The 23,354-nt window shown below is 35.8% G+C and overlaps 2 protein-coding genes across 2 annotated transcripts; both read left to right on the top strand.

Annotated features, from left to right (window-relative positions):
- Positions 1-706: 706 nt before the first annotated feature.
- Positions 707-3,998, top strand: LOC149214433 (uncharacterized). Its single transcript, XM_089389391.1, has 3 exons — positions 707-1,161; positions 1,540-2,014; positions 3,852-3,998. The coding sequence occupies exons 1-3, from the start codon at positions 707-709 to the stop codon at positions 3,996-3,998; spliced, it is 1,077 nt and encodes a 358-aa protein (XP_089245517.1).
- Positions 3,999-6,993: 2,995 nt separating this feature from the next.
- Positions 6,994-22,941, top strand: LOC149214434 (pyruvate decarboxylase 1-like). Its single transcript, XM_089389392.1, has 6 exons — positions 6,994-7,245; positions 17,332-17,468; positions 20,734-21,202; positions 21,307-21,470; positions 21,679-22,240; positions 22,555-22,941. The coding sequence occupies exons 1-6, from the start codon at positions 6,994-6,996 to the stop codon at positions 22,645-22,647; spliced, it is 1,677 nt and encodes a 558-aa protein (XP_089245518.1). The 3' UTR covers positions 22,648-22,941.
- Positions 22,942-23,354: the final 413 nt, after the last annotated feature.

Here is a 23,354-nt window from a genome sequence, read left to right on the forward strand (position 1 = left end):
TCAAGAAGAAAGTTGCCAACACTGGATCTTCACTCAGCTCCTCCACAAAGACTCTGGTCAACAAGTAAGTATGTTCAACCTTTATGCTCCGATCTCTCCAACGGAGAAAAAAATTTGCTGGGACTCGCTTCAGTCTTTTCTATTATTGCACAATCCAGAAAACATCATTATTGCAGGGGATCTGAACGTTACTCTAGCCGCTGAAGAGAAAAAAGGTGGTTCTCCTGTAAGGGACCCAGCTAGAGAATGGGTAGAAGATATAATGATTGGCTGGGATCTGGAGGATATCAAACCTTCAACTGGGAAATACACTTGGTCTAACAAAAGATTAGGTCCCAGCCATATAGCTGCTCGTTTGGACAGATTCCTCGTCCAAGCCTCCTTCCTTACCAGTGGTCTAATGGCCTCATCCAAAATTCTTCCTAACTACACCTCCGATCATAAACCCATCAGTCTCGAGCTTTCCATGGATGGTTTTCTTGGCCCCATTCCATTTAGATTTAGCCCTTTGTGGATTCAGCAAGAGGGTTTCCATGAGGTGGTTTCTGAAGTTTGGAACCGGCAAATCCAGGGATCCCCTTTCTTTGTGTGGGAAGAAAAGTTGCGGGCTCTTAAGAGAAGGCTCAAGGAGTGGGCTAAAACTCTGAAAACTCCAGCTGCCAAGAGAAAAGAGTCTTTAGAAAACCTTGCTGCCCTCCAATCATCAATGGAGGATTCTGCTGTCACCCAAAGTCTGCTCCAAAAAGAAGTTGAGTTGCAAAAATCCCTCCATAAAGCTAGTAGGGACGAAGAGGAGTATTGGAGACAAAAATCCAGAAACTTATGGTTACAGGCCGGCGACAAAAACACTAGTTTTTTCCACAAGCAAGCCGAAGCTCGCAAGCAATTCAAAAATATATCAGAAATCCGCTCCCAAGATGCAGTAGTTAAAGATTTTGAAGGCATCAAGAGAGCAGCCTTCACTTTTTTCAAAGAGCTCTATTCAGCGCCTGCTGACCCTCCTATAGATCCTCATGCCTATCCGTATAATCTAATCCCCTCCTGTGTTCAAGACTCTGTCAATACTATGCTGACTGCACCGATCTGCATGGATGAGCTCAAGAAAGCCTTGGATAGCATGGAACCGGATAAGGCGCCAGGGCCTGATGGGTTCACTGCTAGGTTCCTTCAGTCTTGCTGGTCAACTATCAATAAAGACCTTCTGAGAATGGTTAGGAAGTCCCAATCTTGCTCAAAGATAGGAGGCAGTACCAATTCAGCCTTCCTTGCATTGCTACCAAAAGAGAAAGGAGCTTCAGATTTTAGTAGATTCCGTCCCATTTCGCTGTGTAATACTAGCTACAAACTGATTACCAAAATAATATCCATTCGACTCAAGAATATTCTGCCGGACATCATACCGGAGAATCAAGGAGGCTTCATCAAAGGGAGAAAGATACTGGATAATATTGTGCTGGTTCAAGAGGCGGTTCATTCAAGTGGCCAAAGAAAAGAAAAAGGAATGGTAATAAAACTCGATTTGGCAAATGCCTTTGACAGGGTGAGGCATGACTTTCTGTTCACTGTTATGACGAAAATGGGATTCTCAATAACCTTCATAAATTGGGTGAAAGCCTGCATTGCCTCTCCTTGGATTGCACCGCTGGTAAATGGCCGTTCTACTGAATTTTTTAATGCATCTAGGGGATTAAGACAAGGTTGCCCATTGTCCCCTCTCCTCTATGCTATCCAAGCCTCAGTGCTTAGTTTCCAGCTAGAATTTTGTCAACAAGTCCAAACTCTGCCAGGCCTCAGAATGGTGCACAATGTTAAAGACATAAACCATGCCCAATTTGCCGATGATACTCTGCTCCTTGGAGGAGCGAGCATTAATTCGGCCAGATCTTTTAAGAAGGAATTGGACATTTATAAGGAGGCCTCCGGCAGCAAGATAAACTATTCAAAAAGCACAATCTATGGTTGGAACTGCTCGGTCAAAGATCTGGCTGACATTGCCAGGCTCCTGGAGATGAAAGTCTGTCAAACCTGGGAGTCCTTTAAATATCTTGGGATACCAATATTCAAGTCCACTCCTAAAGTTGCCCACTGGATGCCCCTCTTAGACAAACTTAAGCACAGAATTCAAGCCTGGGGAGCCTCCTGGCTGAACACTGCTGGGAAAATAATTCTTATAAAATCTGTTCTAATAAGCATGCCTCTGTTTCAGCACTCCATTCTTCTTGCTCCCAAAACCTTTCTCAGTAAAATGGATGGTATGCTGAGGAGATTCCTATGGGAAGGGGGGAAAAATAATGAAAGAAGACTTCATTTAGTTAATTGGGATACCATTAAGAGGCCAATCCTGGAAGGAGGTCTTCAAATGAGAGATTTGGCTGCACAAAATCTAGCTCTAGGCTCTAAAATCCTTTGGAATATAGTGGCTGGGAAAATAAGCTGGAGCAAGAAAGTCCTGTGGAAGAAATATTTTCAAGGTCAGCGGTTGAGATGTTTGGATCATCCGCCAAAAACCACCAAAGGGTCCCCAATTTTCAAGCTATGTATAGCTGCTCTGGAGCATTTCAGTCCCAATCTATACTGGATCCCAGGAAATGGGAAAAAAATCAGAATTTGGGAAGACCAGATTCTAGGAGATCATCCATTGAACCATATAGAAGGCCTGGCAAATATTAAAAGTTGGCTACAGTCCAACAATATGGAAACCCTTTGGGACATATCCACCTAGACGGAGGACTCTGGTAGACGGTGGGACAGCTGGAATCTGGGAGAGGTTCCACATCGATTGCAAACTGAAGCTTCGGTACTGTTAGACAATCTTCAAGGAAAATCTCCCATCTCAGCAACAGCCAAGGACAAAAGAGGATGGGGCTCCCATTCTGGTTCTTTCTCGGTAGCTGAAGGTTACAAAAGTTTGATTGTTGTTCCTAATGTCCCTCCTGATCCAACGCAATGGAAGTTTATTTGGGCCTTCCCTTCGCTCCCAAAAGTAGACTTCTTCTGCTGGACGTTAGCCCACAACAGTATCCTCACAGGAGATAACCTGAGAAAACGTGGAATGGAAGGGCCAACCAGATGCCCTTTGTGTATGTCAGAGGAAGAAACAGCTGATCACCTGTTACTGTTGTGCCCTTTTGCCAAAGCAGTTTGGAAGGGGGTCCTGAGATCAAGGGCTGACAAGGTGGAGCTGCCAAGAAATATGCCAAATCTGATTCACGAGTGGGACAAGCTATCTTCGTTCTGCCTCAATAAAAAAAACCTGCTTAAGACTGCTTGGATGTGGATCCCTAAATTCACCTGCTGGAAGTTATGGTTGGAAAGGAACAACAGATTGTTCAGGGGTGAAACCTGCACTTCAAACAACGTTATCTCCAAAATTAAAGCTCTATTGGGAGAGACTTTGGATGCTAATCTGACTTTAAGGAATGAAGCGATTCTGGACAGTGAAGAGGAGCTTTGGCTAAAAGATATTGTTCCAAATAAGCAAACCAATGCTATTTCTCTAAGATTCATTCTCTAACGGTTTAACGGTCTTCGGAGACTCCAGGCTTATCATTCAAGCGCTGAACTCACTGTCGAATCCGTCGCAGATCCATTTAGTCCACATTCTCAAGAAAATTAGATCCATTCTGGCCAAGTTTCGGAAAATATCCTTCTATCATATTCTGAGGCATCTGAATTCACAAGCGGATCTGGAAGCCAATCTTGGCTCTGCCTGTAGCCAAAGAACTCTCTCAGTCAATTATGAAGAATCTCTCTGTATCATCCCTTAATCTTCTTAAGGCCTTCATGCTCAGAAAACCGGTTCACTCTGCTGCACTGGGGAACTGAATCTGTACTAATATCAATGGGCTCAGCATCAGGCTATTCCCAGGCGTCCTCCATTCCCTGATCAACTGTTTCTGAATCAGTATGCCTTCATTCGCACCAGGATCCGTTGGCAGGCAATCAATACAGAAAAGATTGATGCTCTGGATGCTCAGTTGCACGGGAGTCCTCAATAGTTGCATATGCCAGAGTGTGAATATCTGAAGACAAGTAGACATCAAGTCCAGGTTCTAGGCACAGTGGGCTTTGCTGAAGTATTAGCTCTAAATCGCATCCCCAAACAGAGGCGCAGAAACATTTATGCTTACATTTAGATCAACCAGAAGGCGGTTGGTATGTCATATGGCCATGGATTAGTGGAAGGAAGAGGAGCAGGCATAGGTCCTAAACGTTTGAACAGAGCAGCACAATGAACAGAGTAAATTCTATTCCGGCATTCTGGTTATATCTCCGACATCAAAAGGCGGTCCAATCAAAGTCTGCAGTTTCAAAGCACCTCCAATCATGGATTCAGCGATACAAATCCTTCAATGGGCGGTTCAGTCATTTCCGCACCTGCAAAGCATCTCCAAGGACCAGCTGTTTCAAAGAGCGAAACCCTTTCTGTGTAATAAGAAAGACTGTGTGACAAGAAATAGTGTGTAATATCTGAATTCTGTGTAACAAGTACGCGGCAGCTGTTTTGCCGCCTTTCAAAACAAATAACCGTTAAAGTAAAAAAAAAAACAATTAATTGTGTATCTTTGGCTCTAGTTTTAAGTATAAGATCAAATTTATTTAAATATAATTATTTTATATATGGGTTTAAGTGTTTTTAGATGCTTAAGATTTTATATATTAACTCTCATACAGCTATAATATTACAGTGAATATAGATGCATTTTATTACTATAATAGTATTCATAAAAAATATTGTATATTTCTTTATCTTCATCTCCAATTAATTTTGTTATTTTTAAAAGTTGTTTGTTATCTTTTCTTTAAAGAATAAAAATGGCTTTTGGAATAGTGAAATTTGAGAAAACATCCTAGAAATTAAGCTTATGATGAAATACAACAACCAAGATATTAATATATCTAATAATAATTTAAACAATATCACACGCCTAGGGAGTGAATATTTCTTACTAACCTCTACGGTGTTGTGACACTGCTTGAATTTCGCTAATCCATACTACTACCTGCAACAAGGTGTTGGGGACGAATCTCCACCCAATATTAGACAAGTTGCAACTAATATTTATTACAGTTGTCGCCCTCAACCAGATTACTACTTCTAATGATCTTCTTTCCTTAAGACTGAGTGAATGATTGTGTGTCTCTTCTTCCCCCTTCTCCACCATAATTAGAACAAATTGTTCTGAAAATCATAAGGGGATTAGAAATGGATCTCTATGTACACCATTGATGCGTCCATGTCAAATTTTATTTTACCTATTTATTATTATAATTTCTTCGTTATTTGTTATTTCATTTATTTATTGATATATTTTTCTTCGTTAATTGTTATTATATTTTATATTAATATTATTTTATTGACTTTATTATTATTATTATTATTATTATATGGGGCATTACATTCTCTCCATATTTAAGAAACTTCATCCTGAAGTTAAGTTTATTTAGTATTATTATTATTATTATTATTACCCCATGATTACCAGACACGCTCTGTTGAACTAGTATACTAGTAGGCATCGAAAGTTCCAGAATAATGGGGAATCCCGAGGAATCTCAAGCCTCTTTCCCAAATTTCATAACTAGGCATATAACCTCATCGGTCTATATCATAACCCCAAGTCTTGTCTCAAGCCTTAGACCTCATCTGCCCCAAGGCAGGCATCTAGTCCTAGTACTCATTGACTCTAAGCATTTCACAAGGTTGTTCCAACTCCCTCCACAACTTACTAAGGTCAGCCCCAGGCATTGAAGTCCTTACACCCCCTCTAGACTTAGGCATTGAAGTCCTTATGCCCCCTCTAGACTTCAGCATCCCAATCCAATATCAGGTACTCGACCTCTTCAAGATGGCCTATAGCTCTTCAAAAGCTATACAAGGAAATGGATACACTGGCATATGTAGTGTTGCTTCAGTCTGTCCTCGGTCCATATGATGTTAGATATTCTCCCTTGTAGGTATGGGCTCCTACAACATCATCAAATGAACTAGCCTTCTTAACCTGTTTTTGGATTTCCTGTCAATCACCACATCTCAATATGCAACCAATGCATTAGTCATAAGATTGTAATATAATAATAATTTGCATGTCCACTCTTACATGCCATCAGAGGAACATAACATCATTTCTATCACAACATTTTGAATAGTAATAATTTTATGCTCATGCATGTCATGAAATATGTATGTAATAATCACATCTTGAAATACTATCATAATTTACAACATCAACATATCTATATCAAAGATATATCATGACATCGCATAATAAATGGAACCATATATGAATATAACCTCAGCCATAACATCATAAATATGAGAATCATCTCAGTTTTAGAGCGTTACTACACTACAAACACTCTTATCATTATTCATTATAAAAATCAATTTCATTTGCTTGCATAATCAATGAATATCAATAATGAAATAAGATTACTTAAAATCCATCTACGATCCAGACTATCTCGTCAATACTATTTGTGTTGTGTTTTCAACAAGATGTCAATTGCTTTCAATAATCATTTCCTTTTAAATAATAAAGTTCATAATTTATAGGATAGGAATAACCACACTATCATTATGCTACAATTTTGATAAGGTTTTCTTACTTGCAGGTTTCATCATATGGAGCTTCAATCTCTAGTTAAGTTATCACTTGTCTTACCATAATTCCCTAAATCATCAATACCAAAATTAAAATTTCATACTTAATCCACATGCACAAAGGGATGATTAGTCCCTATTGGTTTACCCATCACCTTGTAATTATCCTTGCTCATATTTAGAAATGTTGGTTCATCTCATCATTAGACCATTTAGGGATTCTTATCATGTCACTAAGTAAGAAATTTTCTATGTTTAAGAAAAACATAGTTTCTTATTCATGTGTTACATTAAGAGTGTTATGTGAATAAAAAATCTTCTATCAAGTCATAAGATAATTATTGGTAGTCTATTACTCCTTTATTTTCATCTATCATTCCCAGTGAGTCATGGCTACAAAGACTATCATTCATTATCATCATTACAAATTTGTAGGAGCCGCCGGGTTGACCCCGAAACGAATAAAGGAAGGTGGAGAACGCCCCTTCTATAATAAGAAGAATAATGGGGTAGCGTTCTCCATGAAAAACCCTATTAGGTGTTGCAGAAGAAGGGGCCTGCTGATAGAGCTGGGCGGGGAGCTAGTTATCGTCGGGTTGGAAAGACGCCTAGCCCGTAAGCAAGGGCTATCCCCTGTTCACGTAAGTTATGCCTTTTCCCTTCATCCTTAAGATAAATTTATCGATATATCACTACTAACATTGGGATCAACTTAGAAAATTATTCTTCCTTTCATAAACCCTTGTATTTTACGTAGTGGTCACATACTATCCTAACACATATCGCTTTTGATTTTGACTTCCTTGACTACGTGCTTTTAAAGTGATATATATATATATATATATATATATATATATATATATATATAAACCAGAAGTGAAAATATATAATATTAAAATCATCTTCCAACAAATATCCCCATAACGTTTTTCAAATTTAATAAAATCAATATCAAATATTTTATATCCAAAACCTATATAACAAAATATAAAAATATTTTATGTGAGTACCATTATAGTAATAAACTGCATCTATTGATAAAATAATATATAAAGGGTTAAGCATCGATCCAAATGAGATCTACAAAGGCCAAAAATTCAAAGCCATCAGATTTGAACAAAACTAGCACTAATGTGTAGAGTTTGGAAAAACAATCCAACGCAACTTGAACAGGTGAACTCTGAGTCCATATGCAGAGGTTCTGGTCAAAAAGTCAAAGTGGTCAAATCAAGGTTTCAGCAAACACAGTTCTAGCAGTCAAGGTTCCAGTGCGAGGTTTTGATTTATGATTATAAGGCTGGCCCAATAGGAGGCTACCACATGGCCAGGCCATATCAATAGGTGCCACAAGTCAAAGTGGTCAAATCAAGGTTTCAGCAAACACAGTTCTAGCAGTCAAGGTTCCAGTGCGAGGTTTTGATTTATGATTATAAGGCTGGCCCAATAGGAGGCTACCACATGGCCAGGCCATATCAATAGGTGACATGTGGCATGCCTTGGTTGGATAAAATTCTGGTAAGGACTAATGGATCAGATAAGATTCAATCTTGCGACCTTAGTGCACCAAATCTCAGCGTTTACCACTAGACCACTAGAATTTCTTGTTATATGAGAGCATCTATATTATATTTAAGTTTATCTGGCACATGATTTGGGGGGAAGGTTTGAGGAACCCGCCAAATTTGGTGGCCCACCAACCCACATGTTGTTTTTTGCCATACATATTGATTGTCCATAATCCATAAGCGACGTGGTGGGAACATGGAATGGTGTGGCAGGCCCGCCAAAAACTATGGTTTAAATGTATATTGCACAAAGGTTTTGAAATATCGCACGAACCATATATTATATACATTGTATATGGTGTGGTTTGGGGTGGCAGGTCCACAGACCCCGCCACCATATCATTTAAAAAATACAATTATTGTTATACCATATCACATAAAAATTTTATTTTGTTATATATGAACCATATGACAACAAATTGATGGGAGGTCAGGATTTGATCCCCCGACCTCTCACATTTTTATTATAAAATACTACCAATGCGCCAAGGAATCATGACTTGAAGTTTTGTGTATCAAAAGTTGATTTTAAGTAGAGAAGACCAGTGGCATAACAAACTTTGGAGGTTCATTCCGGGAGTTTTAGAAGGTATTTTTTAGTGTGATTAGTTTCTACAAAATCGTGAGGTTGAGCAGAACACAACAGGAGTTGTTTTGATGCATTTTTTTTTTTATCTACTTTGATGACTTTAAAGATTTAATAAAGAGGTCTCCTCATTAAAAAACAGGCCCAAAAATTGTATGCTTTGAGATAACCAAACTTAGTCATCAATTTTGGTGTCTTTTTCTATTGTGTGATTTCTTGTTGCCTTTCATTTACTACAATTTCTCCACAATTTGCAAATTTCATTTAATTTCCAATTTGCACATTTCATTTAATTTGAGCTTTTTAATAGTGATTTAAAAAGCATATAAAAACATCTTTAAAAAATTCATAAACCAAACATCAATTTAACAATCGAGATTTAGATTTAAAAATAATTATGTTTAAATAAATTTTATCTTATACTTGACATATATAATATATCCTTCATTATGCAAACAATGAATCGACATTAAGAATAAGAAAATGGGAATGAGATATTGGATTTTTTTTAATAAAAGAATTGGAGTTATATTAAAGTGATTTATATCACATTAAGATTTGAATTAAATATGTTAGTTGTTACTATAGCTTAAAAGTATATTCAATTCAATATGTTTTATACCCTAGAGTGTTGATTTAACTATTGCTTTATACCTTGAATACCCTCTTTGAAAATGGGAGTGTATCTTTATCTTTGGAAGTGTGCTTTCTAGTCTTTTATAAAAGACAAACATCTTACTTATAATACGCATGAAATTAGTTTGTTATTGAAATGTTGGTGGGTTTTTATCTTGTAAGTTGTTTACCTTTTTACACTGGTTATTAAATACAAGCATATTGCTTATAAAAACTGAACCAATATTAAAAATGTACCTACGATCCACTTAACACCCAAACTATAAACCCTCTCCTTAGACAATTAAATGGTGGATTTTCAAACAAAAAAGGACGACACTAGGAAGGTATGTGCTAGATGGCTAATTAAGCAAATTGACTCTAATTTCGAAGAGTGTATAAGGCAACGGTTAAAATTTTCAAACATGAAGTATAAATAGTAAGTTAAAATATTTTGTTTTATCATGAAACCAAGGCTAATTGATGATAATAACAATGAAAGGAATTCCCATAAGAATCATGTCTAATAAAAAGTTTTTTTTAACTCAACAGAGCTTCCATGTCTGCGGAAAATGTCTGTGAAAGTATCACTCGTTAATGCCTCATCCATCAGCGTCATAATTTTTGGGTATGTAATCAAATTACATTTTTATAAATATTAATTTAATTAAATATTTAATTATATTAAAAAATTTAGTTGGATTATTGATCCAAGAGGTTTATTTTACAGTCTAATATAAGAAATGTGTAAGTTTGTTTATCAATTAATTCTCTTTAAAATTAAAATAAAAGTTAAAAATCATGTTCTAAGTAGAAAAATAATGTCAATTATAATAATAATAAAAAAATGAATATGTTGTAAAGTAATTAGAATTAAAAAAAATGTGACTAAGATATTTAAATCTTATAATTTAGTTATTGATAAAATATTTTAATTTGAATTAATGTAAAGATATACTTTAAAATATGTTAATAATAAAAAATCATTTTAATTTGAGTCATATAAAATATTTTAATTTCAATAGCCTATACATTATATATCATTTTAAAAAAATTATGTATATCTCATGAAAAAATTAAGTTTTTATGTTTATTTAGCCCTATATATAGTCTATTTATTTAACATTTAAACATTCAGTTTACACATTGTATTTTACACTCTAAACACCAAATTGGTGTATGAGACCTCTTTGTTTGTGGGACAAGGGAAGCGATTTGATTACTAAGTCTATAAACGCATACATATTCTACCCCTATGGTTTTGAACCTGTGACCTCTGAGGAGGAAATACATGCCCTTAACCATTAGGCCCACTCAAACTATAGATTACAGTTTCAATAATAAATACTTAATTCCAATTGAAATTCAAAACAAAACCAAAACTTTTCAAATGAACACCGCTTGCTTGCTCCCCGCCCGGGAATCAACATGCGATCCTTTGGCTACTGGCCGGGGCCCTGGGCAGGCGGGAGGTGGTTGCCATTATTTATTTATACTCTTTTCAGGCTCAGAGAGCTCCTAAAGCTAAGTTGTGAACCCATAACTAAATTTGGTCAAGAAAAGAGCCGAAATTCACCGGTTACAATTAGATTTATAGGCTGAAATGAAGGAATGAGCATGAAAAATTAACTTTTAGTTAGTTTATTGTTTTTCATCCTTTTTTTCCGAGTAATTTCAGATTATCGTGCTTCAAATTGTTCTTTTTTTTCGAGTAATTTCATATTATCGTGCTTCAAATTGTTTAAGCTGCAAAGCCTCCAAACTGTTGTGAAATATTCACATTTTGATGAGCAAAGGCTTTCTGTAAAATCTTGTGTGTTTAGCGGCCTTGTATTCTTAATATTAGATCTGAGGACCTCTTTACTTTTTTAAATGTAACACTATCATTTACAGGCTTTTCTTATTTGATGTCTTATATGTCTATTTTTTTAGGTCTCTTAATTCATTTGCTATTCCTCAAGGAACCTATAGGCTTTTGTGCAATAATTCCTGGATCATTAAATTTTTCAAAGCAAATAGTTTTATTGTCTAAACAATGAAATGAAATGATTTAATGTCCATGAGATTAAAAATAGTCTAAGGGACTATTAGTTCCTTGTTTTTTGTCTTTTGCAATTCAATCGTTTTTTTGTTCAAATTGATGATGAGCTAGCCCAATTTTCCAACAATCCCTTTACTGAAAAGACAATGCCAAGAAACTGATGCTAGCATATTCCCATAACTTTCTGTGATGTCTTTGAATGCATCACATTCCAAAACGAAATGTTTTTCTGATTCCACTGCCCCAGATGCGAAAATGTACACACCCATTCTTCCCAAGCTTTTTTAGGCCTTTTCCACCGTCCTGTTTCACATCGAAGTTGATGAGAGTTGGTTCTTAATTGAGCAATAAGAACCTTTTCCCTCCTCGGAATGCTAGCTCTAATGAATTCTTTATGTTGTAGATCACACGTAGGGTTGAATTCCTCAATATAGTACTTCTTCTTTCTACCCAACTCTTTTCCCCATACCTGTTTACGAAACTTCTCCATAATAAAATCCTTTAGCTCCTTGCTATTTTTTGGATAGGCATTGAGGTATTTATTCCATTTTTGCATCCATATGTAGTTTTGTTTCATCCATGTTTTCTTTCTTTCACTCATGCCTTCATTGAAGATAACATTAGGCCATCTACCTACTCCCATTTGCTCAATTCTTTTTAGATATCTTATGAGCCACACCATAGCAATTTCTTCGATGGGAGTTGCTCCTGTTTCACTCAACATTATCTCATAAGATACCAATTTTTTTATTTTGAACTTGCTCATGATCAAGTGTTTTTGGATTTTCTCAATTTGTTTCCATTTTGAGACGGGGGTGCTGCTAGCCCACAATTCACACCCATATAGCATCACTGGACAAACTAGGAGTCCAAAAAGCGTTTTAGTCGTTTTCCAATCCCATAACTTTGTCTCTCTACATCTGTTTTTGGATTTTCTCAATTTGTTTCCATTTTGAGATGGGGGTGCTGCTAGCCCACAATTGATACCCATATAGCATCACTGGACAAACTTGGAGTCCAAAAAGTGTTTTAGTCATTTTCCAATCCCATAACTCTGTCTCTCTACATCTGTTTTTGGATTTTCTCAATTTGTTTCCATTTTGAGACGAGGGTGCTGCTAGCCCACAATTCACACCCATATAGCATCAATGGACAAACTAGGAGTCCAAAAAGCGTTTTAGTCATTTTCCAATCCCAATCCCATGCTTTCCACCCTCCTAAAATTCTCTTCTTCCTGTAGTCCTCCCAATTAATTTTGCTGTTGAAATCAATCCTCGGGTACTTGTACTGATTTACTTCTTCAAGAATGTTGCCTTCAAAGAAGAACATATGTTGGCTCTGCTTCTTTTTATTAGAGAAAATCATTATTTAGGTCTTGCTAGTATTGACTTGCATCCCCACTTATCTACAAAAATTCTCAAGGGCATATAGGAGCAGTGGCAATCCATGGACCGATTTAAAAATCAATACAAGATCATCCTCATATAAATGAAGCTTTATCACAAACTCCCCCAACTGAACACCATCTCCACCTTGCAGATTTATCCACTCTTCTAGTTTATCAATATATAAGCCAAAAAGAGTAGGAGATAGAGAGCAACCTTGCTTGACTCCAATGTCACTTCTAAAGCTTTCTGAAATACCTTATGAGGTTCTAAATTTGACTTTCACCTCTTCATAAAGTCTATGGATGGTGGCTCTATAATGCAAAGAAATTTCAAGTTCTTCCATTCTACCCCACAACTTATCTCTAGGAACCATGTCAAATACCTTTTTGAAGTCAACAAAGCAACAGAATGCTTATTCTTTGTCCTCCCAAACCTTTTCAACAATGTGTCTCAATGTGATACCATGATCCACTATAGAATGTTTCGGCCTAAAACCAGCTTATCCTCTTGCCCTATTTTCTTTTACTTCTGCCCACTTACTGATTCTATTTTCTACCATGTTCCCAAAAAGCTTTGCAAACAAATGATTGATCTCTAGAGTCTAGTGGTAATTATTTACAATAAATATGTGATTCTTGAGTTGACTTTCCATTTACAAGGGATTAATATGTTTATTAGTAAAAGATAACAACATAATCAATGTGTATTGAGGATATTTTGTTCCTGACGGAAGTTACAATAGTTTCTGTTTTTTTTTTTTGTAATATAAATTTGTTATATATGTAAATTGTTTGTTTGAGAATGCTTATAGTCAGAGATCAAAAATAAGAAAAATTAAAAAATATTCACAATTTATATTCAGAGATAAAAATAGGAAGCAAAAATCGAAAGGCACGATGTGGCCCTGAAGGTAGACAACAAATAATGATCTCTCATGGCTTGATGTGACCAAACTCCAGCATATTTCCATGGGCGAAGGACTTATGGTGTATCATGCCTAGCGTCTAGCTGCAACTGGACTTGAAAGTTTGTCAGCCTCGTCGTTTTGAATCCTATAGATATGAGAAATGGAGATATTATGGGAAACACAAAATAGGGCCCGATTCTATGCTTCCAGTTGGAAAGCATCGGAGAGTCCTTAGTTGAAAAGAACCTTGCTTATGGCTTTGCTTATCTCGTGAATTGTCAGAGACTAGGTTATGTTTTTTTCTGTCAAAAATATCGCATGATTTTCGGCTTCTTGTATGTGTGTAAAAAAAAAAAAAATATTTCTTATAAGGTTATGCATGTAAAGGTATAGACCAGTTATCCTCCCTTTTCTAGAGACAAATGAATACCCCTTCCCATTTCAGAGGCAGTGGTCTCCCCAGCTTGTACGTAGATCCCAATCCTGCGGTTTAACGCTGCAGAAATCACCAAAGAGCACAGAATAAATATGATTTTCGCATATTTTTTATTTTTATTTTTAAGCTCTCTCTATATATAGGTACTGTTGAAAGCTCTCATAAATAGATATAAAAAAAGTTATTAATATTTGTGGAGGGTTATCAGTGTTTGTAGAGTTATAAATCTATTAATGTCAATGGAAGCTGTATATATCAATGGTTAGATTTAACCAAATACAAAATTTAATAGATAGTATATATTGTAGCATACATTAATGAAGCTATAATTCCACAAATATTGGTAGCTCATAAAAAAATTATTACAACATTTCAATAATATTTATTTTCACTTTAATTTCAACTGCAATAAAACCTTGATTATATATATATAAATATATTCCCTCGCCATAATCAACTCACTTGGCAAAGAATGTATGATTCGAGGAACCAACTAGTGGCCACTCTATTCTGTTATCAGAACAAGTATATATTGAAATATTTCTAGGATAATTGCAGTTAAGAAACAATCACATAGCCACAAAAAACATGACAATCACGAAAGACTGCAGCATTACAAGTTTGGAACCTTTAACCATTCATCAGCAATTGCAACCCCATAACCTAAGAAAGGCGGTAAAAAACAAAAAAACAAAAAAATGAAACCATGAGATCCTCTAGTGATTCCCAACCCTAGATTTATTGTAATCACACTAGTTATAGGTTGGCTCTTTATGCAAACCTTGCATAACCAATAATGAAATCCTCGAAACATAAAACAAATTAGGGTGATGTTCTGCATTACGCATCAAATCATTGGCTATCTTTTGTATTGATTCAAATAAAAGCATATTTAGGATGTATTAGTGACCAAATGTCGGATGCTCTCGTTTATCGTTGTTTTGAAGGCAAGTAATTTCACATCTAACACTATTAATTGTACTTGTTAATAATGGTAGATTTGGAATAATAACAACGAATCTTGCGGTAATAAAAATGTTTGATTATTAAAAGTAATTAGGATTTGAATTTGGCTGTGATATCATGTGTAACATTCCAAAAATTAAGCATACAATGAAATACGACAACCAAGTTATTAACAAATTTAATAATAATTTAAACCACTACTAATTGTAAATGTGTTGTTAATAATGGTAGATTTGGAATAATAACAATTGATCTTGCGGTAATAAAAATGTTTGATTATTAAAAGTAATTAGGGTTTGAATTTGGCTTTGATACCATGTGTAACATAAATACAACAACCAAGTTATTAACAAATTTAATAATAATTTAAACATTCCTGTATACTTGTGGAGTGAAGATATCTTACTATCATTTACGGTGTTGTGACGTTGCTTGAATTTCATTGATTTGTACTGCTACCTGCAATAAGGTGTTGGGGATAACTCTCCACCCAACATTACACAGTTGCAACAAATATTTCTTGTAGTTGTCACCCCCAAGCCTTCAGCCATCTTATACTACTGCTAGTGATCTTCTACCTCCAACAATTATTTCCTCAAGAATGAGTGAATGATTGCATGCATCTTCTCCATCACTAAATAGAACATTTTTTTATAAAAATCCTAAGGGAATTGGAAAGGGATATGCATGCACACCATCCATGTGTCATGCCAACTTTTATTTTATTTATTTATTATTAAAATTTATTAAAGTTTTATTTATTTATTGATATATTTTTCTTTGTTAATTTTGTTATTCTATTTATATTATTATTATTATTATTATGGTGCATTACGATGCATAACCAGCAAGACACTGGATGAGATTGAGGCGAGGTTGGCTCATATTCACTTTCATCTTCATGAAAGGCAAGACCCTCTTATCGCCCATGGAAATGCCCAAAAGCCAAATTCTGACATGTAAAATGGTTTATGTTGGTTGTTTTTTGGTTCTATATGTTTTTTTGGGTGATATGGCTAGCATGCCTTTGGAGTTCTTGTAAGAAATGACTTTATCTTTTAAGTTTTTACACTGCTCTCCTAGCCAACAAATCCAGTTGAAGTGAGGTCGAGAGAACAAAGGGTTGACATGGTCACTGTAAATTTTTGAAGAATTAATGCAAACACTTTAATTGACAAAAAAAAAATTTAAGAAAATTGATGTGATGCTCACATGTCTTATCAAATAAGATATATTGATTGTGTGTGAATTTAAAAGAAATGAAAAAAAAAGATTTGAATGATGTTTAAATACATTATCATGGTGATAGGAATTCTTTATTATGTATTATTTTAAGAAAAAATAATAATAATAAAATGTACTATATTGACATTAAAATAAGTTTAGAAATAATATGAATTTCTTATTATCTATTTGTTCTAAAACATATTATATATTTCTTTATTATATAAAATTGTAAATGAAAACATAAAAGTATATAAATTAATAATATTGTTTTTTATTATATAATTTTTTTAATATGTTAATTGATATTATTTTAGGTGGTTGGTTGGAATGATTATTATCTTACTCAAAGTTTAAAGTTTTTTTAGTGATAAATTGAGCTATAGGGGAGGGATGCCAGTTGTTGGGTGCCCACCCTGATACATAAGACTATGACCACCTCAACATTGAGTTGCATGTACGACATGTTGCCAATGCATCGTCCCACCTGTCGCAGTAGATGGGGAGTTAAATCTCGCCTTGTTTCACGTGTTTTTGGTCGTCACTTAGGCTTTAGGGTATACATAGTCGAGCAGGCATTGTTATTTTTCTTGGGGCTGAAGTGCGGGCATTCTACTGCCCCAACTATTGTTTGGCTGACGCCCTGATGTTGGCCACCCGACACTCAATCATTATGCTCAATTGGTTTCTTTGTTAAGAGGAGTGGTTTGTGTGTTGAGTAAATTGGTTTTGGGGGGTTTAGGGGTTTTCCTCTTGTGGTTCAAGGTTTCATTTTTTCTACCTCATTTCTCCATGGTCATGGCACACCAACACTTGATACAGTTGTCTACTTTCAACCTAGCCCCATATTTCAGTCGATTCAACAATGGACATGGAGGTTTCGCGCTCTAATGGGTTTTTTCGAGGGTAAGTGGTCTTTCCTGTGAATTTTTCATCAAATTCACTTGGGTTGATGGTTTTTTTTGCTGTTTTTTTACACTTTTGTGATTTGTGTTGCAGGTAAGCTTGATTGGGTTTGCAGGTGAGGTATGCCGAGGGGTCAAGGTCTTCAACGCTGATGAAGTGGGGTTTTTGCGGCTCAGTGGCTTCATCGATGGCTGTCTGATAGGACTTCATTCCTACCAGCTGCTAACTTTGTATTTGTAAACACATTCAAACCATGGGATGTATGTGTTCTTCTATGTTTTTATGCTTAAGGAATTTTGTGTTCTTCTATGTTTTTATGCTTAGTGTCTATGGTAAATTAAGGAGTTGAATGCTTTTTTGAGTGTCTCGAGTCATTTGAATAATTCCACCAGTAAAGTAAGGAGATCAGGTGTTGTAATAATTTGTGCATTATGGGGCTTTGCAAGCTCTAGTAGAGAGGATGGATAAAAATCTCTCAACCACTCTAACCAGGATAGGAAAAATATCCATGCCATTCAATCTTCTCAAGTCCATGGCGATACCTCTCTCTTAAGCACTTCATAAAAGCAAAGGGCTACCAACGATGTGCTAGGTCTCTAGTTCAACAGCAAGAGCATGCCCCACCACTGCTACATTGTCCAATTCAACCATCATAATCATCACAATTGTTTGGAAGCTTCATAGTTTCTATCTCTTTTCTCAAGACCTATATTTGAAAAAGAATCCTCAGAGAGGGACCTTGATATTAAACCTCCTTACAATTAACTTATTCCTGAAAAGATCCATATAGCTCTTTGAATGGGGTTTTTCTTTTTGAATGTTGTCTTACACCATATAGCTTGTAGTCTTGCATTGTTGTGTTTGTATACTAGATCCATATATTGATAAGGAGTGGTGTACCGGTGGTTTTTCTTTTCAAATGTTGGCTTACACCATATAGCTTGTAGTCTTGCATTGTTGTGTGTGACTCAGTATACTAGATCCCCAAATTGTGCTCTAAATTGTACTGGATTAAATCACTAAGCAAATGCAAAATTGTGCTCTGCAGATGAAAGTTTCCATTGTATAATGTGCCTTACTGTGATGTAAAAATGTGGTCAAAATTTAATCTATACTTGACACGCATATTTAATCCACTTGTATGTCTCGATTTCCATTGTCTCAATTGTAAAGTGAGGAGACCCCATGTTGTAATAATTTGTCCATTTTGGGGATTTGCAAGCTCTAGCAGAGAGGATGGATGAAAAACCCTCAACCACTCTAACCAGGGTAGCAAAATATCCATGCCAGCCATGTCATTCAATCTTCTCAGGTTCATGGTGATACCTATTTGTTAAGCACTTCATAAAGGTGGAGGGATACCAACCATGTGCTAGGTCTCTAGTTTAACAGAAAGTGCATGGCCAACCATGGCTACACTTTCCAGTTCAACCATCATAATCACCACAGTTGTTTGGCAGCATCATAGTTTCTATCTCCTTTCTCAACGCCTGTATTTGAAAACGAAGCCTCAGAGAGGGACCTTGATATTAAACCTCCTTACAATTAACTTATCCAAAGTGAATTCCCTTAACTCTATTTGCATTTCATATGTTTAATGTTAAGTAATAGTGAATTGGTATTCTATATGTTATTGTTAGGTAACAGAGAAATGATATAGTAGAAATAATTTATAATTTTGAAGTATATATATTTTTTTTCAGCAAAAATATATTGGTAAATATATTTTGAAATGTTTATATATATATATATATATATATATATTTTTGCATTTTGTCGTTTATGTTTAATTTAATGGGTAAATTTATGAATATAGGTTTAGTTTAATTATATAAAACAAAGACGGGTTAATAATTCTTTTTCATTTATTGATATATGTTTAGTTTAATTAGTAAAATTTACAATGGTTTAGCAGGAAATTATTGGTATCATTTAGTTTTATTGGCAAGTTAGAATGTTTGGACATTTAGGAAATCATTTATTTTGGAATAAGAATTTTTAATTTTTAATTTAATTTTCATTAATAGTTGGAATATCTAATGAAATTTTTTACTACTAATTAGAATAAAAGATTGAAATTGAGATTTATCTTAAAAGTAGTTAGACATTTTTTTCCTTTTCAATTTAATTAAAGAAAGATATAAAATAAAATCTATGAAAAATATTTTAACTATAAAATAGAGTTGATTTTTGGCCAAGAGTATTGCTCTAAAACTGCTTTTGCTTGGCTAATAGCTCGTCTTTATGGTAAGTAAGGAAACAAGTTAAGGGCCCAAGACCTATAGGCATCCAGCAAGATGAAAGGCTACCAACTTACACACCACAAACAGGCCTGCATTCACCGATAGCAACTATTGACAGTTTTCCTCAATGCTGATTTGACAAATGAGTTATAATTTTTTGGATTTGTGATATTAATAAATTACGATATTGAATCATGATGTCCTAACAAAAAAAATATTTACAACTTAAAAATTTCAGAAATTTTTTTTTAATTTTTTTTAATCTTAATAACCTATGGTATTAAATCTCGACGAAATAAAGAAAAAAAAAATAATGCCTGGGTTATTGTGCCCAGAATCACAAACGTCTTTCAACTTCAATTGTTGGCACTTTAACATCCTGTGCCAATTTGATCACAACAATAATTGTGCAGAGCTGTTTGTTAGGATTGGAGATCATACTAAGATTGGAAGACGCCGGGTATTATGCAGTAATGGGCACTCTGAATTTATAAGGATATGTACATTTATCTCCAGCGTAGCAAAGAATCGTTTTGGTTCACTAAAAATCTTATGGCCCCAACGATAAAGTACAGCGGAGAAGTTTATGGAATCGATAAATATGTTTATATAGGTAATGCATTTCCACCTGTGTAGTTGGGAAATGTAATCGTCTATTGAGCATTGGTCAACTATTGAGGTTGTATTGTGATGAAAATGTTGGTTATACAGTATTGTGATGAAAATGTTGACTATGTATTGTAAAATTACCATGTCTTTTCAATCCAAATTTAAGATTGTGGTTATTATGAATAACAATAATGAGAAACATGGAGTTAAAAAAATTAATTCAAATAACAGTAACTACGAAATCAGTATATTAACCAGAAAAAGAACGAGGATAGCGCCAAAGAAAACCAGCAATGCAGAATTTTATGACCTATTACAGTCAACAATAGGTAAATGGGTCTTCTCACAGTACCAGAAGAAGGTGGAATATTTTATGATGTGTATTTTGGGTGTTTATAAAACTTTATTAACTGTTCCTCTACATTCACTTGTGTTTGTTATAGTATAGACATTCTTGCATATTGGGTATATTATTGTAAGTTTTTACTTTTATATTTCAATTATATGAATATTTTTACGCCGTAAGGCGTTCCCTCTAAGATGAACTTTCCTCCTTGCCCTGGTGTCATCTCTCTGCTTCGTCCGATGAAGTGTTAGACGATAGGAGTGTCTCTCGCCGTTGATTCAATAATCGAGTTTAGAGGTGTGGCAAGAAATCAGTGGCCTGTCCATTGCCAAGCGAACAGGCGGGAGTAGCTCCACTGCCTTCTTCCTCGACACTGGGGCGCCACCTGGCGCGGAGGCTTGTTGAGGTTGGGGTCACTGACGTTTTCTCTGTTCCTGGGGACTTCAATCTCACCTTGCTGGACCATCTGCTGGCGGAGCCTGGCCTCAATCTCATTGGCTGCTGCAACGAGCTCAACACTGGCTACGCTGTCGATGGGTATGCACGATCCAGAGGTGTGGGGGCTTGCGTCGCTACTTTCACAGTCGGGGGGCTCAGCATCATCAATGCGATTGCGGGGGCTTACAGTGAGAATCTGCCCGTCATCTGTATCGTCGGGGGGCCTAATTCTAACGACTATGGAACCAACCGCATTCTGCATCATACCATTGGGTTGCCTGACTTCAGCCAGGAGTATCGTTGCTTCCAGACGGTCACATGCGCTCAGGTCTCTGAAATTCCGTAGAATGTGATGTTATACTGTCATTGGATGAATGCTGGTTTCCTTCCTTTGAGTAGATCTAGGGGTGTTAAAATTTAAAAATTTTGCAGGTTATTGTGAATCACTTGGATGATGCCCAGGAGCTCATAGACTATGCAATTTCCACAACGCTTATGGAGAGTAAGCCTGTGTATATCAGCATCAGCTGTAATCTTGCTGCCGTTCAACATCCCACTTTCGGCCGGCAACCTGTTCCATATTCTCTAACACCCAGGTAACAAATTCTTGGAATTTCATTAATGTGTGCTGTTCTTTGAACCTAATCTTATTTTGCTTATTTTTAATCTTGTTTTCCCAAGTTGACACAAGATTTCCAGATCTTTAATTAATCCTAATCTTGTTTGACATGGTTTCCCTTGGAGCACATCAATTGTAGGCTAATTTTGTATGACATTGTTTCCTCTGGGCTGCATCAATTGTAGGCTAAGTAATCCCAAAAGTTTGCAAGTTGCAGTGGACATGACGGTTGAATTCCTAAATGCAGCAGTGAAGCCAGTGTTGGTAGGTGGTCCAAAGATGAGGGCTGCTAAGGCGAAAACTGCATTTGTGGAATTAGCAGATGCATCAGGTTATCCCGTGGCTGTCATGCCCTCTGCTAAGGGGCAGGTTCCAGAGACTCATCCTCATTTCATAGGGACTTATTGGGGTGCAATAAGTACTTCATTCTGTGCTGAAATAGTTGAGTCAGCAGATGCATATTTATTTGCGGGACCGATTCTCAATGACTATAGCTCAGTGGGATATTCATTGTTATTGAAGAAGGAGAAAGCTATAATGGTGCAACCGAACAGGGTGACTGTGGGAAATGGGCCTACTTTTGGTTGTGTGTTGATGAAAGATTTCTTACAAGCCCTTGCAAAGAAAGTGAAGCGCAACCCAACATGCTTGGAAAATTACCGCCGTATTTTTGTACCTGAAGGTGTTCCCTTGAAAAGTGCACCAAATGAGCCCTTGAGGGTCAATGTGCTATTCAAACACATTCAGGTAAGGCCTCAAAGACTCTAACCAGATTCTGAAGTAAACTCAGTCAGACATTTGTCTTTTAGTTGGCGTTATTCTTATAAGGCACATTTGCAGTGAGATTATTGATGATATTCACTGATATAGAATGGTTGCAAAATGAGCCCTTGAGGGTCAATGTGCTATTCAAACACATTCAGGTAAGGCCTCAAAGACTCTAACCAGATTCTGAAGTAAACTCAGTCAGAAATTTGTCTTTTAGTTGGCCTTATTCTTATAAGGCACATTTGCAGTGAGATTATTGATGATATTCACTGATATAGAATGGTTGGTTGCAGGGCATGCTCACAAATGAAACTGCTGTAATTGCTGAAACTGGTGACTCTTGGTTCAATTGCCAGAAGCTTAAATTGCCAGAAAAGTGTGGGTAAGTCAGATATAATTTCTCTGTAAAGGACCATTCGTAATTTGGTAATCTGCTTGTTGACAAGAGGTGGAAACCTATTGGTTGTCGAGTATTATTTTTTTGGAATGATTTTTTCATTTATGGTTGTAAGGTTTTGTCTATAAAGAAAAATTACATTTCATTTCTTTAGCAAAATATGAATCGCGTAATGAAAACTTTCAGGGTGTGTTTAGGAGATGAGTGTTCTTTGAAGAGCAATTAGAAACACTTTCCGCATCTCATGTTTGAGATGTCATTGTTTTTGTGGTCATCCTCTAGGATCATATGTTATACTGATCCTATATATATGAATTTTGATCAAAGGTTGAGCTGTGGCCCTCCATTTAGGCACACAGGATACTGCTACTTTTTGTGCTTGGTTAGCATGTTTAGGGTCATACTTTGCAAGAGCAGTAGGAGCCATTTTTTGCAATATGAATAAAATAGCAAGTTTTTCTGGTTATGGTTTTTAGATCTAGAACATCCTTGGTATCCATCTTTTCGTTACATAGTCAGTGGATATATATTAAACTGATCTAATCAAACATCTGTTACTCTATTGCAGACCTTTTATATCCAATTAAACATTCGTCACAGTGGTTTTGTAACAAACTTTGTTAAGGAATGTGGATGTTTAATATTGGTTGGCCTATATAACAAATATAAGCAAACCTGTTATTCTGTTAATGTGGT

Source organism: Pinus tabuliformis, chromosome 1_1, assembly GCF_031772625.1.
Source record: "Pinus tabuliformis cultivar Carrire ecotype Pingquan chromosome 1_1, CPIR1, whole genome shotgun sequence".
NCBI classification, from domain to species: domain Eukaryota; kingdom Viridiplantae; phylum Streptophyta; class Pinopsida; order Pinales; family Pinaceae; genus Pinus; species Pinus tabuliformis.